Source organism: Tasmannia lanceolata, unplaced genomic scaffold (assembly GCF_043159265.1).
Source record: "Tasmannia lanceolata isolate RefF3 unplaced genomic scaffold, GAP_Taslan_0.1 ptg000020l, whole genome shotgun sequence".
NCBI lineage: Eukaryota > Viridiplantae > Streptophyta > Magnoliopsida > Canellales > Winteraceae > Tasmannia > Tasmannia lanceolata.
In genome coordinates, this window is record NW_027518697.1 from 5,606,638 (window position 1) to 5,622,950 (window position 16,313).

The window sequence follows — 16,313 nt, forward strand, 5'->3', positions numbered from 1 at the left end:
TTGCCTCAGGAGTTCTGTGCGACCGCAAAATCCATATACCAAGTTGAAGGGAAAGTTCTATAAGATAGCTGTGAGGCCAGCTATGCTGTACGGCTCAGAATGTTGGGCCACCAAGAAGCAGCATGTGCACAAGATGAGTTAGCGGAGAAGCGGATGCTTAGATGGATGTGCGGCCACACAAGGTTAGATAGAATTAAAAATGAAGACATTCGTAAAAAGGTGGGATGGCACTAATTGAGGAGAAGATGAGAGAGCACCGCTTAAGATGGTTTGAACATATCTAACATAGGCCTTTGGATGCCCCAGTGAGAAAAGGCAACTCGTGCCAAGTTGATGGAGTAAAAAGATGTAGGGGCAAACCGAAAACAACTTGCGTAGAAACAGTGAGGAAAGACTTGATAGCTAGAGACATAACAGAGAACACGACATTGGATAGGATAGAATGGAAGAAAATGATCCACGTAGATGAACCCAACTAGAGCTAGGATTAGAGTCGGATAGATTCCTTTCACCTTCTTCATAGCTCCGTTTGGTTGCCGGAATTTTTTTGGTTCTTGGGACTTTTGTGAAATTTCAGTAGGAAACCTACGTTTGGTTGCTGGGCCCAAAATAATCCCAGGAACCAAAATAATCCTGCACGAAACCCTACCCTGGAAAAAAAATACTCCCAAGAACCAAAATAATCCCGGGAACCAAAAATAAGCTTGCAGAAGATTTTTTTTTTCTTCCCAACAGTTCAAGCAACAAAACAAAGCATTTTTTTTCCCACCATAGTTCGGTCAACCAAACATGGGATTTTTATTTTACCGGGATACTTCTAAGGAGTTTTTTTTTTCCACCAATCTCCCAAGGAGTTTTTTGTTCCACAGAAATCCCAAGAACCAAAAAAATTCCTTCAACCAAACGGAGCAAGGCCCCAACTAGTTTGGGAAAAAGGCTTTGTTGAGTTGAGTTGTTAAGTTGAGAATATGGATCGAATTGACACAGTTAGGATCCAACTGCTATGCACTAATCCAGTCTACTAACATTAGGATTCTTTGGATCCATTGAACTGTGTCGGTTCATTGACACCTCAGCCCTTTAATCTAAGATAAACGGTCAAAAATTAGAAAATGAAACTCTATAGAAAATCCAATTTTGAACTTTGAACATTTTCAAGATCTATGGTCCTATTGCATTGAATAGTTACACTGAAAAATGACCGACTTAAGTTACAAAGCATCACTTCATTCCAAGTAACATTCTTCCATCAATCACTACAAGATCACCAAGCTCCTAGAGAGAAACTTTGGTGTTACAATTTTTTTGATTAACAATCGAGGACATAACCCACTTACAACATAAAAAGATGAGAATACAGGATGAAAATAAACACAAAAATAGAGGTAGAGACATTGAGCCTCTAGCTCTCAACAAAGACAGAAGAAGACGCTAAAACTGCTGCTGCTCACTATCTCAGGTTTTACTTATTCAGCCTCGACTCATACCTGCAAAGTTGCATTAATTTGGTCATTAGCACAAGTTAGCTACTCGAAAGCATATGGATATAGACATAATTTTGAACCAATTTTGAACTCAAAGTTAATTTTCAAAATCTAAAATTATACATATTATTAGGAAAGATGCCTTATTTCTCACGGTTTGGTGGGATTTGGTGGAAGCTAAATCAGAGAGTTTTTTTAGGTTTGATAAACCTAGTCATAAAGCTCTTTAGCACGAGTTTTGCTTTTTTCAGGGAGGCTCTTTGTGTGGTGGCGAGAGAGAGAGAGAGAGAGAGAGAGAGAGAGAGAGAGTGTGAAGAGTGCTTCTTCTTGGGTTTTTCTCCGGTTTTTTCACAACAAATTTCACACTTATTATTACCCTACTATCATTTAGGCTCAAGAAAAGCCGAGGATATCACAATTTAGCTAGAGGATGCCACTACAATCCGAGGTAAGTATTAGGGGTGCAACTCAGGTCAATTTTTGGGAATTCGGGTTAAACTTTTACCATAAAATTGGGCCGGTCCGGGTTGATTCCAATTCATTTTTTTTAGAAAATCTCAACCCGATCCGACATAAATTGCACGCCTAGTAAGTTAGGGCATCCACTCCCTAGTCCCTACTAATATATGCATTCAAGAATGTGGGTGTGTAGGTTTCATACCAGGACCATGGGATTGAACTTCAAGTGCCCTTAGCTGCTATGGGGAACTTGCAAAAGTTTGTCTTGATGCATCTTATCAACATGTTTGCGGAATCGATACCTGAAAAAACATGTACAAATCAATACTAAGGCAGCTGAGAGCTAAGATGAGGAGCGGGAGGAAGTGCTTGGTTGATGACGAAGAAGACGAACCTGCTAAGTAGGCTCCATGAACATATCCATTGTAGTGCTCACTTGTATGCTCCCCGGTAAAGTAAACCCTTCCGACTGGCACCTTTAATCACCAAATAATCAAGAAAATTAGTAACAGTCTATATCATGCTTATCAATCATTTTAATGTCTTTCATTGCTTTTTTGGCCATCGAATATAGCTAGTTGCATGTTTATTATTATCTCAAGCAAGATGGTTAGCTCATGTTCTTCAACTCTTCTCTATACCATTTTTTCAGACCAGATGAAATGGATATGGAAGAAAATATGGTGTAATGACTTCACTTGAGAGTTGGAAATGAAAGAAGAAGAAGAACTCAATTTTGAACATAGTCACAAATATTAGTCTTGGAAATCTCAGGGGAAGGGTACATTTGGGGACATTTTAATTTTTTTTATAAGTTTCGGGTTTATATCGAAAAAAGAAGTAGAAAATGAAATATTTAAAATGTAAAAAAATTAAGAACAAAATTAGGACAACAAATAATATAAATATTGTCACGATAATTTCATGATATTTTTTCTCTAAAAACTAAAATATGAATATCTCAATATTTTTTAAATCTCGGGAAAATTTTGGGATTCTGACATTTTATCAAAAAATAATGAAAAACCGCAATATTTTTTAAAATGTCACACACTTGTCACTTTGGTGTTGATGAACACTCCCCAGAAAGGTTAAAGAATGAAACCTTATGATCAACCAACCATTACAAATTTTAGGCATTGAGCCATCCAGATGAAGTCTATCACATGAATAGTTTAATTAGATCAATCATGGTTGAACCCATTGAAAGATATATCTATTCAGAACTAAAATTCAAAAAAAAAAAGTAGTAATAAATCATCTAAAGCTTAGTAGCTTTGTAGCATTGAAATTAAGGAACAAACTCTTTGAAATTCTAATCAGAACAAAATCAAGGAATGATGGTAGATGGATGCGGGACTTATTTACCCGTATCTGATCGTACTCGTATCGGCTAACACCGATGGGCCAATTTGAGAATGTGCCTTTGTAGAACCTATTCGACCACCATTTTGGGATGAGAATGTCGGTCGCCTCTGGAACGTTCTTACCAAACATATTCCTCAGAACCTCCATGATCTCCGCCTTCGTCTCATAGTCCGGTTGCTGCTCTATCCTCCTCGATTCGTCATCCGTAACAGTTACAAGAAGTACATTTGCTCCAGGGTACTCCCTCTCCAGTTGCTACAATATAAAATGTGATATTGAGAATGTTCTACCCCTACTTAGGCCATGTTTGGCAACCAAGAGTTTATTTTGCATGGAAAATTAGCTTACCCAATGGTGAGGGAGTGTGAGACGTTAGAGGGATTGGGAAAGGAGATGGAAAGAAAAGGCCACAGAGCAGAGAAAAAAACTCCAAATAGTATTCATTTTCCCCATTTTTAGCCAATTCTCACCCTCTTTTCATGTATGCCCTCTCAACTTTCTCCTCCTCCTATCATCTCGACATCTCTACCTCTCTCACCACTTGATAAACTAATATTCCATGGAAAAAAAAATCATGGTTGAGTAACCACTCTGCAACATTTGGATGTGCACCCAAAATGCACCTTGGGTTTCTTTAGACTGCAGTTTACACATAAGGATGTACACCCAAATTGCACTTTGGGTCTCTTCAGACTGCAGTTTACACATTTGGATGTACACCTAAAAATGCACTTTGGGTCCCTTTAGACTGCAGTTTATCGTCAAATTGTAATCTAAGAAGGCCCAAAATTCTGAAATTGTCTTACAACAATACATCCAAACAAACATTGATGAGATTACACCATAGTATGGGGAAACTCATAATTTTTGTACACAATAAATATTGGTAATTCAAAATAATCACTGGCATTTCCAAGCACTTCAAAATCCAAAGAAACAAGTTATAATGGAAAAAAAAAAAACCTGCCAAATCGTATAATACCCACGCTTTTCATGGACATATAGGAAGAACTCTGTACCATTCCCGCTCGGCCAGAATTTATACGGGAACTTGAGAAATATCTTGGTGTAAACACCCATGTCAAACTGATACATGGCCAGAATTTTCCAATGCTAAAAAAGGAAGCAAAAATTAAAAATTATGGGGGTTTAGACAATGAAAAATAGTATCTAAAATGAAAATTACTGCATCTAAACTAATATATAAATCAGAAAAGTGTTGGTGCGCTCAAGTCGTTATAACGCCTCCCATTGGTTCCTGTATGTGGGAAAAGAGTTTCTACACACTAGTGTAGATAAGAGTTAACTCACCAACTTCTCCAAAAGCGTGAGTGTTGGAGAAAGGCTTTATTTATCTTTTATACTTCCCCCGCATGTGTGGCCTACTTGGCAAACACGTGGAACATGTGTTTGGCCCGACCATTGCATGTGGATTTTTGCTATCCAGGAGGTTTGAACTCGAGACCTTTGGCTCTGATACCATGTTAACTCACCACCTTCTCCAAAAACTTAAGGTATTGGAGAAAGGCCTTATTTATCATTTATATACACTGGCTTAAAATACAGTAGGGGCCACATTGTTTGGGTGATCCAAAGTATTCATTTGATTGGCCTCACATAGATAGGGTGTGCCCAAAAAATCAGCTCCATGATATATTAGTTTAGCTGAAAATGAAATGATAAACCTACTGGTAAATCTGGCTGGAAGTTGATAAGATTGGTCTGAAGAACACCAATACTGGCAGATACCATAACGTAGTCTGCTCTGAATACTGCACCATCCTCCGTTTTAACTATCACCCCACTTTGAGAATGACGTATCTCCCTCACTACCTGTTGTTTTAGGTTAAATTCAAATTCAATGCATGTGAGGGAATATAATATGATATAAAAATAACTATTATATTGTAAATGTTATCTCTTTCTACCTAGAAAATAATATCTCCAACACATTTGTTTGTGGTTTCAAAAAATGAAGAAGAAGACAAGAATAAGAAGATGGAAATGCTGCCATTTTTTGTGACCTGATATTAAATTAGATAGGACAAGCAAGAAATCACTGCCAACAGCAAAATGAAAAGTGTTTCTTTTATCTCTTTTCTTTTTCATGAATGGCAACAATTATTGTTTTGACCTTCTATTAAATGCAAAATGAGAGTGCTTCGTTTTTTTATTAGAGAAAGAAAACTACATCTTGATATATCAAAGATGTGTCAAGGACAGCTCTAACCACTCTGAATCAGGCCGAGTGATTAGCTTTACAATTAGACGAGCGCCAAACATACCAAAAAAAAAAAACTTGTTTGGGTAACCTGGGTCCAACCGGAGTAGATGGTTTCTTAGGGATGCTAATGCAAGTGAGCCTTCTCAGGTCCAATCAGTCAAGGTTAATCTAACGAAACGGAGGTCTAGGCGATTCTACATGAGGTTCATCTAATAAATTTTAACGTCTTCAAAGGCATCATAGTATCATCAAGTGGATGATCAACAAAATTCCTTATCCTTGGAGATTCGCTAATGTTATAGAAGAAATCGATCCAGTTGTTGCGGAATTGGGGCTCAAATCAGCCCTCTGCGGTGACCCGTTAGCGATCCAAACACGAAAGTGTGTTTCCGATTTTACGTGTCAACAATACGCAGCGCTGCCGAAGTAGATTTGCAAGAACAAATAAATAGAAGTGCAAGACAAACCAAAATAAAAGCACACAAGAACACTAAGATTTAACGTGGTTCACCACACAATGTGTGTGGCTACGTCCACGGGAGAAGACCTCAAAAGATTTCACTATGTGGAAAATAAATGGGTTATAAGAAGCACTCATCGGATAACAAAAGCCCAAAGCTTAATTTCTCTAGATTACATAAGAATTAATCTCTAAGCCGTCTAGGATCCAAGCACCAATGCTCCCTAGAATAGCCCTGCTTCTTCTTCTTGTTCCTTCACTTTTCTCTTGACCAGAAAATTGCCCAAGAAGAACCCACTTTATCACCAAGCTGTGAAGTACACACAAAAACCTTTTTTTTTTCCTAGTAGTACCACCACTCTCCTATTCACGTTGAATAGATCCAAGAGCAATAAGAAAGAGTCCCGTTCCGTATTTTCTTCTTGGGAGTTATCTTCTTAGAGACAAAACAAGTGTCCCTTTATAAAAGAGTTTCTATTTTATAAGAAACCCACTAAACATAAGGCACGGACCTTGCAAAATTTTAAGGCAATCACAACACTTGTATCATATTGCTGGAAATAGGCGCTTTCACAGGAGGTCAACAAATAGCGACATCGATAGACTTTGCTTGGACCGGCATTGATAGGCAAGGGTTGGAGTTATTTGATTTCCTTCGTTCTCTTCTCCTCTTGTTATCTCCCCTTTGGGGTTAAGATAATGTATTTCTCTTGTTGTTTGCTTTTATTGTACCTCAACCCGCCTTGGTCGCATCGATCTTATTAATAAAATTGTAATTCAAAAAAAGCTTAGAAAATATAAATACAATTAAGTGTGTTAACCTTATATTTATTATATAGGCTATATGAAACATCAATGTATCATTTTCAATGCAACATCAATGAAATTTAAAGTCTCTTGAGTAATATAGTCCATCAGCTTTCATTTTTTGGGTCTGTTTTCTATAGTTGGAACAATTTTCTTCCTAATTATTCAGCTGGCCCACAAGTTTATCAATGCAAGTCTCATTTGTTCGGTGTGTTTGGAATAGTTGGAACAATATAGTCTATTAGCTAACTTTTATGATACAGTCTCTTTAGTGATATAGTCTAGTTGAAACTCGTCTGGGTTGACTCAACACGCTAGGAAAAGAGTTAACTCGCCAACAACTCAGCCCAGCTAAATGTATGAATGAAAAATATGTCTCTGCCCATAACCTCCTAATTAGTGTTTAAAGCATTCCTAAACCTATTTTGAAAGTTTTAACCAGTAAATACTCACTCGTTCGAGTAGAGTTTTAATAGTTTTTGAACTGCGATTCTAGCAGTAAAATGTCCATACTTAAAAAGAAAATACCAGAGGTAAAAACCAAATATATCAAAATGTAATATTTCATTCAGTGGTTGATCACCTTGTTGAGCTTGACCCGGGAATCTGTGATTTGTCCGGCCGAGTTGGAGGTAAGATACTGTTTCGCCACATAGTACACTACACTCTCGTAACCTCTGGGGTCTGCTACAAAGTAGAGATCCTCACCAAAGTTACTAAAGGTTGGCAATGGCTCTGTGTTTTGCAAACTCGTTACTCGTGGTGGCTCGGCGAACTCATAGTCATAGTTATAGTAGTCTATCGCCATTTCAATTGGAGCCGAGGGAACACTGTGACAATCAGTCATATTGGTAAAAACCCACAAAATATACTCCTATAAGAAACGATCTATAAGCTTCAGTAGGCCTGGCTCGGTGGATTATCACTGAGTTGACTCGTCTTTTCATGACCCGGTCGACTCAGCAATTTAGAAATTGAGCCGTTGATCAAATGTAGTACGAGTTTTTAACAATGTATTTGGTTCTTACAGATTTTTAAGGCGTTGAGATGCTAAAATGGAGATATCTTCCTCCCTGCTTGCTGTTAGTGAAGTTGAAATGTTCCTGCTGAACTCGGCGAGCGAGTCGGCCACATCAAAAGCCTGTTGTGCAAACGATTCTTTATAGAGTCCACCCCTGAAATTTCCATTTGAGTCCATCAAATCAAAACCCATTTACAAAACTTAGTTATTGAGCTTAGAATCGAAAAAAAAAGTGATTTTATTCAAAGGTAGAGCTTAAAATTTGTAGTTTTTATATGGTGTAAGCACGTATAGTCTAGTATTTTTCAAAAGGTACTGTACAGCTTATGATCCAAACCATCCATCTGATGGGCCACAACATAGAAAGGTTGTGCCTAAAAAATCATTTCCATAGGATGATCCTAGCCCTCCCATCTATAGATGAACAACATATTATGGAAACATCTATAGATCAGAGGGTTGGGACTTGGGATCATCCTATGTAAATGATTTTAGGGGCACAACCTATTTATACCTTGTTGCGGTCCATCAAATGGACAGTTTGGGTCATAACTGGTACAGTACATTTTGAAAAATACTGGACCACACGGGCTTGCCCAATATCGAATCTCTAAAATTTGAAGGTTTTTTACAAAGTTGCCAGATCGGGAATCGAAAGCGGGAATCAAAACGGGAATCGAAGGCTCCCAGGAAAAAATCCTACTCAAGGTTGCCAGAGCGGGAATCGAAAGCAGGAATCGAAAGCAGGAATCGAAACGGGAATCGAAGGCTCCCAGGGAAGAATCCTGCTTCCATGGTTTTTTATCCTTACGCTTGCTGGTAAGTGTTTGAGGAGAGGTTGTCATAGTTAGAGAAGAAGGTCTTGAGGTTGAGTTTGTTGACCATTTCCCAAATAGGGTTCATTTGTTCACCATGAACACCTTCCACCCAGTTAGCTCCGATCTCCACCGATAATCCGGCGAAATTCTGTTTGTGAATCCGGCCACCGATCCAATTAGTCGCTTCAAGTATCACGATATTCTTTATTCCAGCGTCAGAAAGCCTCTTTCCAGCAGATATCCCTGAAAAATTCAAGAACGAGTCATTTGTTTTGCTTTTGTAGTTAAAAGGGTTGCAACATTGCACCTCTAGAAAGCTTAAAAACTGTGACTCGGGTAGGAACTCGGCCGAGTTAGAAGGAACTTGACTCGGTCAAGGTAATGAAAAATTCAACAACGAGTCATTTGTTTTGCTTTTTTGGTTAAAAGGGTTGCACGATTGCACCTCTAGAATGCTTAAAAACACAGACTCGGGTAAGAACTCGGCCGACTTAGAAGGAAGTTGACTCGGTCAGATAATGATGTACACGTTCAAGCAGGAGAAATCGAGTCGACTCAGGTGAATAACATGTTGTAATGGGGTTAGGGCAAGAAGATAACAGTTCTTCTTTTTTTTTCTTTTTTTTCCAGATATCCCGGAAAGATTCAAGAACAAGTCATTTGTTTTTCCTTTGTAACTAAAAGGGTTGCACCATTGCACCTCTAGAAAGCATAAAAACTCAGGTAAGAACTCGGCCTATTCAGAAAGAAGTTGAGTCGACCAAGACAATGATTTACACGTTAACTTTACTATCAACCCGAGAGAGACAAAGGAGTTATGATTGATTCTCGGATTCAACGAGTAGAAACCGAGTCGACTCTGGCGAGTCAACATGTTGTAATGGGGTTATGGCAAGAAGGTGACACAGTTGGCATATCTCACCGGACATTCCGGCTCCGACGATAATGACGGAGGGCTCTAGAGCAGCGGTGGCCGTGAAATGGATGCCAATGGCTAGAGTCACCACTAAGAACACCATCTTCTCTCTTTCTAAGGCTACCATTTTAGCTCCTTCTCTCTTTCCCTTCTCTGAGGTACTCTCTCTATGGCTATTTATAGAGAGATATTCTGGGCTCATCAAGATAAGGTGGTATACCCGCATGGCCACCGTTTGATAATGGCAGTGTTCATTTTATTTTACAATTTTATTTTGGATACTGATATTGGCACTGCTATGTTTTAATAAATGCACTAACTCACTTGATCTTGTCTTTAATTATTTAAACAGCAGTCAAAGGTCTCAAAAAACTGTCAAGAAGCCAATTAAAACAGAAAAGACAAGATGAGTTTGTGCAATGATCAAAATATGGCAGTGCCAATATCAGTATCCATAATAAAATTGTAAAAAAAAGTGAACAGTGCCATTATCAAACAGTGACAATGCCGGTACACCAACCTATCTTGATGAGCCCAGTATGAATAAAAAGATAGGGCCGTTCTCAAAAAATAATTGTTCGGATATCAATGCCGAGCCATATGATCTACAATTATTTAATGTCTAGATAATTCTTGGACACACTTAAAATCTATAGAGATATTCCCTGGGCTTCCGTGCTTCACATGCATATATTTATTACTAGGGTTTATAAGACCTTTTGCCCACATGGCTTGGACTTGGCATCCATAGAGTTGATATGGAGTCCTCTCTCTCTCTCTCTCCATCCATACTTAGAATCTAGCTACTTCAGATCCAATTTTCATATGCTTGAGATGAGTGTTGTTATCATTTCCTTTATGGTCTCTCACTATTCATCCATTTGGATTGATTGCATAACTCATCAAGTCTTATTCCCCTCTTTCACTTATTTGTATTTGAAGACAATTAAGTATCTAAGTGCATGTGTTATTTTTACTTGAAATGACATATAGATATTCAGCAATAATTTTGGAGAAGAGAAATTCTTGCCTTTCTGTTGAATTGAAAAACTAAATTAGAAACCTATTCATCCTGGCTTTGTGATGAAAGGAGATACTCTCACTTTAGGTCACACAATGATGGGGTGCTATTATTATAAAAAAGATTGCAATATTCTTTCCATGACGAATTCTAGATTGAAGGGAGCCCTTGCAAAAAGAGAGATGAAAGGGCTCTCCTATTGGCTGCACATCACCATCATGTTTGACTTTTCAGCCGTTATTAATGCATCATGGTGATGTGCAGCCAACAGGAGAGCCCTTTCATCTCTTTTTTGCAAGGGCTCCCTTCAGTTTAGACTTCCTCTCTTTCCATTTGCAAAATCTTAAACTTAGCTTGTTACATTTGACAAAATTGTATTATGTTTCTTTATTTTTATTTAAAAGCATGATATTATAGATATCAAGCATCGGTGGGAACCGACGATCCGACTCAGCCATAGAGTCCTTATTTCTTTTTATCTTGTTTTAACACCATTAACATGTGTTTGTTTTGGTTCATTTATAGTGGGCACAACTTTTATAGATTTAGATAAGATTAGCTAAAGTAGCCCATAAATTGCAATCGAAAAGCTTGATTGGACATGCTTTCGACATGCCTATGAAAAATCCCATGTCCCCATCCTCAATCAATTTCTCAAACAGATAGAGTAGTGTACAAAAATAAAAGATCAGAGTTTCAAAATAAATACATAATGAAAGCCAGAAATATGCATAATTACAGCAAAGAAAATTTTCAAGATACCTGATGGAGGAAATGTGACATGGGAAAGAAAATTCCATGATACTAGTAACAATAAGGAACCATAGGTAGATGCAAATTGAAAATTACAAAAATTAAAATCAACTGATCTTTGAAATATGAAATAAACATAGCAGATGTTAGGGAAAAGTTGAGGAAAATCCACAGCGCCAGGAATGCTATCGTCAATGGCAGTGACTGGGTTTTCTACTTTAGTTTGTTTTAGTAGGGCTTCTGGTAATTAAATGGAAAAAAAAATCAGTTAGGCAAATGTTTGGCACAGAGGGGAAATGTTAAAAGTTTTGGAAAAATGGTAGAAAACAGAGGGCTTACACCATATAAAATCTCATTTTATTAAATGTTATCTGATAAGGTCCCCATCGCAATTAACGTGGCCACAACCTTTTGCTAAAGACAACGGTCAAAATTTTGGTGCGGAGCCTTGCATTAATTAATGCACGCGCGAGGGTCAGTAGCTTTTTCCTAAATAAAATATCCCTGACGGTCGGGCATTCAATCCCATATCCTCAATTCCTGATTCGCCCGTAGAGGAAACGTTAATCATTTTCCGATAATGGCAAAACGCCAAAACCCTGTCGAAGATAAAAATACAAACTTCTCTCGTCTCTTTTACTATTTATGGAAACCCATACGCGGTCTCCAGCCCCACTTGATTTTATTGTCTCTTTCACTCTGCATAAAAACATGGAAGAAAAATGAAGTATTTTTGAATTTTTTTCACTCCCTTGTTTTGATATCGACACTCCTCTCTTTATTTTCTACTTCAAAAAGGATCTCCTCCAAAGATAAGGTTATCTTTCCGAGATGGGATGATTCTGTTACCTTCATTTGTTAGTCTCCAATGTAGACAAGATGATCCCAATTTCAAATCCTTGGATAATGTGGCGTAAAATGTACAGCACATTATAAAAGCTCTACAAATTGTAGGGATTAGGATGAGATGATTTTTAAAGACACGGCTTATCTACAGGGGGACTGTAAATTGAATGATATAGATCATCCGATTATGTGGGCCCCACTATTAATCATAGGGTTAAAATCATCATATGTTGTTTAGGGCATTGCTTATTTACCCTTGGGCCCAACAAATGAATGGGTCTGACCATAGAATAATGTGCACACCAAGCACCATACACATGCACACATTATTTGATCACCTAAACCATTCATCCGTTGTTGGGTCGCTATTTAACTAAACTCCTTTTGACTCTCCCGAGTTATGACCACATTGACCTCGTCAACTGCGTTCTTGGCCACGTCCACACCGAGTTGATAAGGATTTTTCTTGTCCGCATTCCGCTTCACATCCACGTTTTTAAACACTGAGCATCAGTGTATGTGACAATCAGGAACGTTGAATCCTTCCAACGTGAAGTACATCAGCGCCTCTCTAGTCATAGAAACATTGGACCTGGGTGTCTCAAGTAAAAAAAGGGGCGGATATATCACTTTTCTAAAATTATGATAAAATTAGGTGGATGTTTTCGTGTAGAGTTCAGGCCAGGTTACCCAAGGCCTCAAACCCAACTCGGGCTCAGGTTGGGCCAGGCCTATGTAGCACCCCTAGCAACTGAAACTCTCTAGTCAATTTTTAAACAAAGGGGTGCAGATATAAAAACATATATGTACATATTAGGATCATCCTGCTCTTAACTTCTAACAGGCCCCACTAATATTTGGCTGAATGTATGGCCATACACACTGATGGCCACCACGTAATAACCTCTAAAGATCGTAGGATGAACATAAACCTTTGATCTTAGAGGGATGGCACATTACATAAAGGGTTAGGATCATCCTAATCCTATAGAAATGATTTTTGGAGCATGCTCCGCTAACCTTGGGTGCCCAACAAGTGACATTTTCTTCCCCAAACTACCTTCCTCCACTGTAATCATGACTACTCTTTTTAAACTACAAGGGGGTGGCCTGTGAAAGAAATAGCGGGCAAATATATCACACTTGCCTTAAAAAACGTGCATCAACGATTCTGCATAAAAAATCTTCTTCTGTGGATCCTTATCCCTCACTTGGCAAATCTACCAAAAGCACATTATGTTGATGATTTTTCCTCCAAAACAATAAATATGGCGTGCATGATTTATGCTAGAACAGAAAATAGATGATCCATTTTTTATGCTGTGAGATGAGGCACGGATTATGTCGCTTTCTTTAAGATGAATTTGCACCTCTGCGAAAACTCATTCCGATGTAGCAGATTACTGGCCACAATCACCCCTCAGGATACAACGGCCTGACGCACCGTCAATCTCTAAGAACTACACGATTAAAAAGATTCGAACCACATGAACACTCTGATTGCCCAACACAATATGTAAAAAAGAAAGAAGAAAAAAAATAACTCTGCTTATAGTAAGATAATAAAGAACAAGAAGGAACATAAAAACTTTTGTGATTGTTTTTCGTAGCTATCTAAAATACATAGATCTTTCTCTTTTTATATCCCAAGCATGTCCGTGAAACATGACCTTTAATATAGTAAAGGCACCCTTTAAGAAAAGAGTCGTTTAAATGATGTTACAGATGCGAAAAGTCGGAATCGAAAAGTCTCTTTGGTCTAGAACGACGAAGTTATTCACTCAAATAACGGCGAAGTTATTTACCCAGTAACTTCAAAGTTATTCTTCAAATAACCGACAACGGCGAAGGGAAGGCCAAAACAAAAAATAAAAATTAGCAAAAGGGAAAAACATCTGTTCACATTTGCAGCCAGGCGGTGCGCGTGTGTGGTATAGCCAAAAGCCCACCGGGTTCACTTGGTGGCTCATGCTTGAAGGCTCACCTTTCTCCTCTACTTATTCACAAGGCTAGAGAAGTGGAAAGCTATATAAGTCCCATGAATCTTTTATCCACTTTTCAATACGGGACTATTTGCTTTTGTGAACGAAGTGGGTAAACTCATTTTCTAGACCAATGTGACTATTTTTTGTAAACAAAACAAACTTCTTAAAATACAAAGTAATGTGACTTTTGTATGAAAATAACAACACATTAAACAATTGTGGAAGTCTAAACTAAAAGGCTCCCTTGCAAAAACCGAGGACTGTTTTATTTTCGCCTTGTGCACATGCAGCAAGTAGAAGGGAACAGAGAAAAAGATGTCATATTATCCTTGTCTTCCCCATTGCCTTTTCTTATTTAAAAAGTAGTCTTCTCTCTTAATCTCAAGTAGAATAAACAGGGACAAAGAGAAAAAGTTCTTGAACATCAAGTCCCCAAAAGATTTGAATAATTGTATGTTCGGATCATCCAAATATGTGGGCCCCACTGCATTTTTTTAAAAATGGGTTCAAGAAGGTGCGGTTTGATTTAACCATTCCTTTTAGTTACAATTCAATTTTTATAGATTCAACCATATTTTTTTTCAATCTAAGCATTACTAATTCAACCCGAATTTTTTTTATATGAAGCTAACTTTTTGCCGAATCATCTTCTTCATCTTCTTCATCTTCTTCAAAGATGGCGATTACAAGTGCACGAGGAGCAAAAAGATATCACTTGAAGAAGATAGAAAAATAGAAAAAACATACGATGGAGAGAAGGAGAGGAAAATGGTCTTTTATATCATACATCGCCTCTACCAAGGAAATAGTTTTCAAACTACCTTTATGCCATAAATTCATCAGCTTTCTCTAATTACTTAGACCATGTCTCGCGACCATGAATTTTTTTTAATAGTTAATAACAAGGGAAAAGCCGATCATAGGGTGGAGTTTTTGGTTCTTGTTTTAAAGATTTTCTTACACTCTCCTCACTCAGTCCCTCTCGTAACTCTCCCTCTCCCACTCTCCCTCTCGTAACTCTCTCTCCATTGAATATGCTAATATTCCTAGCAAGAAAAATTCATGGTAGCCAAATGTGCGCTTGGTAGATTGCCTAAAAATGAACCTCATGTATTTTCAAGAAAAACAAGAAAAATTCACCGTAGCCAAATGTGCCCTTAGTAGATTGCCTAAAAAAGAACCTCATGTATTTTCAAGAAAAAAGAACCTCATGTATTTTCAACACCCATGTCTTGGTCACAATCTGTTTAGATCTATCGGTTTCAGAGTATTTTTCAAATCCACATATTATCAGCCAGATCGATCCTTTTCATAGTATTCTTCATACCTTTTTTTTTTTTTTAGTCTGGGTCACTATTTATAATCAGTGTCCTAGGGCTTAACATTGTACACAACTTAGGATCGGGAGAGAGGGAATACTAAAGAAAGTTAAGAGAAAGGAGAATCGTAATTAAAGTGAAATGCGACTCAACTCAACTAAGCCTTTGTCTCAAACTAGTTGGGTCGGCTAATGAATCCTTTAGAAAATTTTCATGAAGAAGGTGAAAGGTACCCGGCTCAAGTTGACTAAGTCTAATCTTGACACTAGTTGGGTTTGCCTACATTGATCATTTTCTTCCGTTCTAACCTATCCGAGGTCATGTTATGTTCCTAGCCCTCAAGTCTTTCCTCACTGTTTCTACCCAAGTTGTTTTCGGTCTGCCCCAAACTCTTTTTACTCCATCAACTTGGCACAAGTCTTCTTCTCACTAGAGCATCCAAAGGCCTACGTTGGTTATGCCCAATCCATCTTAAGAGGGGCTTTCTCATCATCTCCTCAATTGGTGCCACCCCCACCTTTCACGGATGTCTTCATTTTTAATTCGATCTAACCTTGTGTGCCCGCACATCCATCTAAGCATTTGCATCTCCGCTACACTCATCTTATGCACATGCTGCTTCTTGGTGGCCCAACATTCTGAGCCGTACAGCATGGTTGGCCTCCCAGCTGTCTTATAAAACTTTTCCTTTAACTTCGTAGGTATTGTATGATCACACACAACTTTTGAAGCATGCTTCTACTTCAACGAACCTGCTCTTATTCTGTGGTTAACATCCTCTTCAATCTCTCCTTATGGATTGAACCAATTAAAGGACAATGCAGATAAAAAA

General features: G+C 38.1%; 1 protein-coding gene across 3 annotated transcripts; it reads right to left on the bottom strand.

Annotated features, from left to right (window-relative positions):
* Nucleotides 1-1,198: 1,198 nt before the first annotated feature.
* LOC143854670 (polyamine oxidase 1-like) lies at nucleotides 1,199-9,722 on the bottom strand. Of its 3 annotated transcripts, XM_077364743.1 has the most exons (10): nucleotides 9,564-9,722; nucleotides 8,635-8,884; nucleotides 7,831-7,977; nucleotides 7,386-7,632; nucleotides 5,001-5,144; nucleotides 4,275-4,424; nucleotides 3,312-3,566; nucleotides 2,338-2,419; nucleotides 2,146-2,245; nucleotides 1,199-1,487 (listed from the first exon to the last, which is right to left on the bottom strand). In XM_077364743.1, the coding sequence occupies exons 1-9, from the start codon at nucleotides 9,682-9,684 to the stop codon at nucleotides 2,166-2,168; spliced, it is 1,476 nt and encodes a 491-aa protein (XP_077220858.1). In that variant the 5' UTR covers nucleotides 9,685-9,722; the 3' UTR covers nucleotides 1,199-1,487; nucleotides 2,146-2,165. The 3 variants fall into 3 exon arrangements, with proteins under 3 accessions (XP_077220858.1, XP_077220859.1, XP_077220860.1); XM_077364744.1 differs by lacking the exon at nucleotides 4,275-4,424; XM_077364745.1 differs by lacking the exons at nucleotides 4,275-4,424; nucleotides 5,001-5,144.
* Between the last annotated feature and the right edge of the window lie 6,591 nt (nucleotides 9,723-16,313).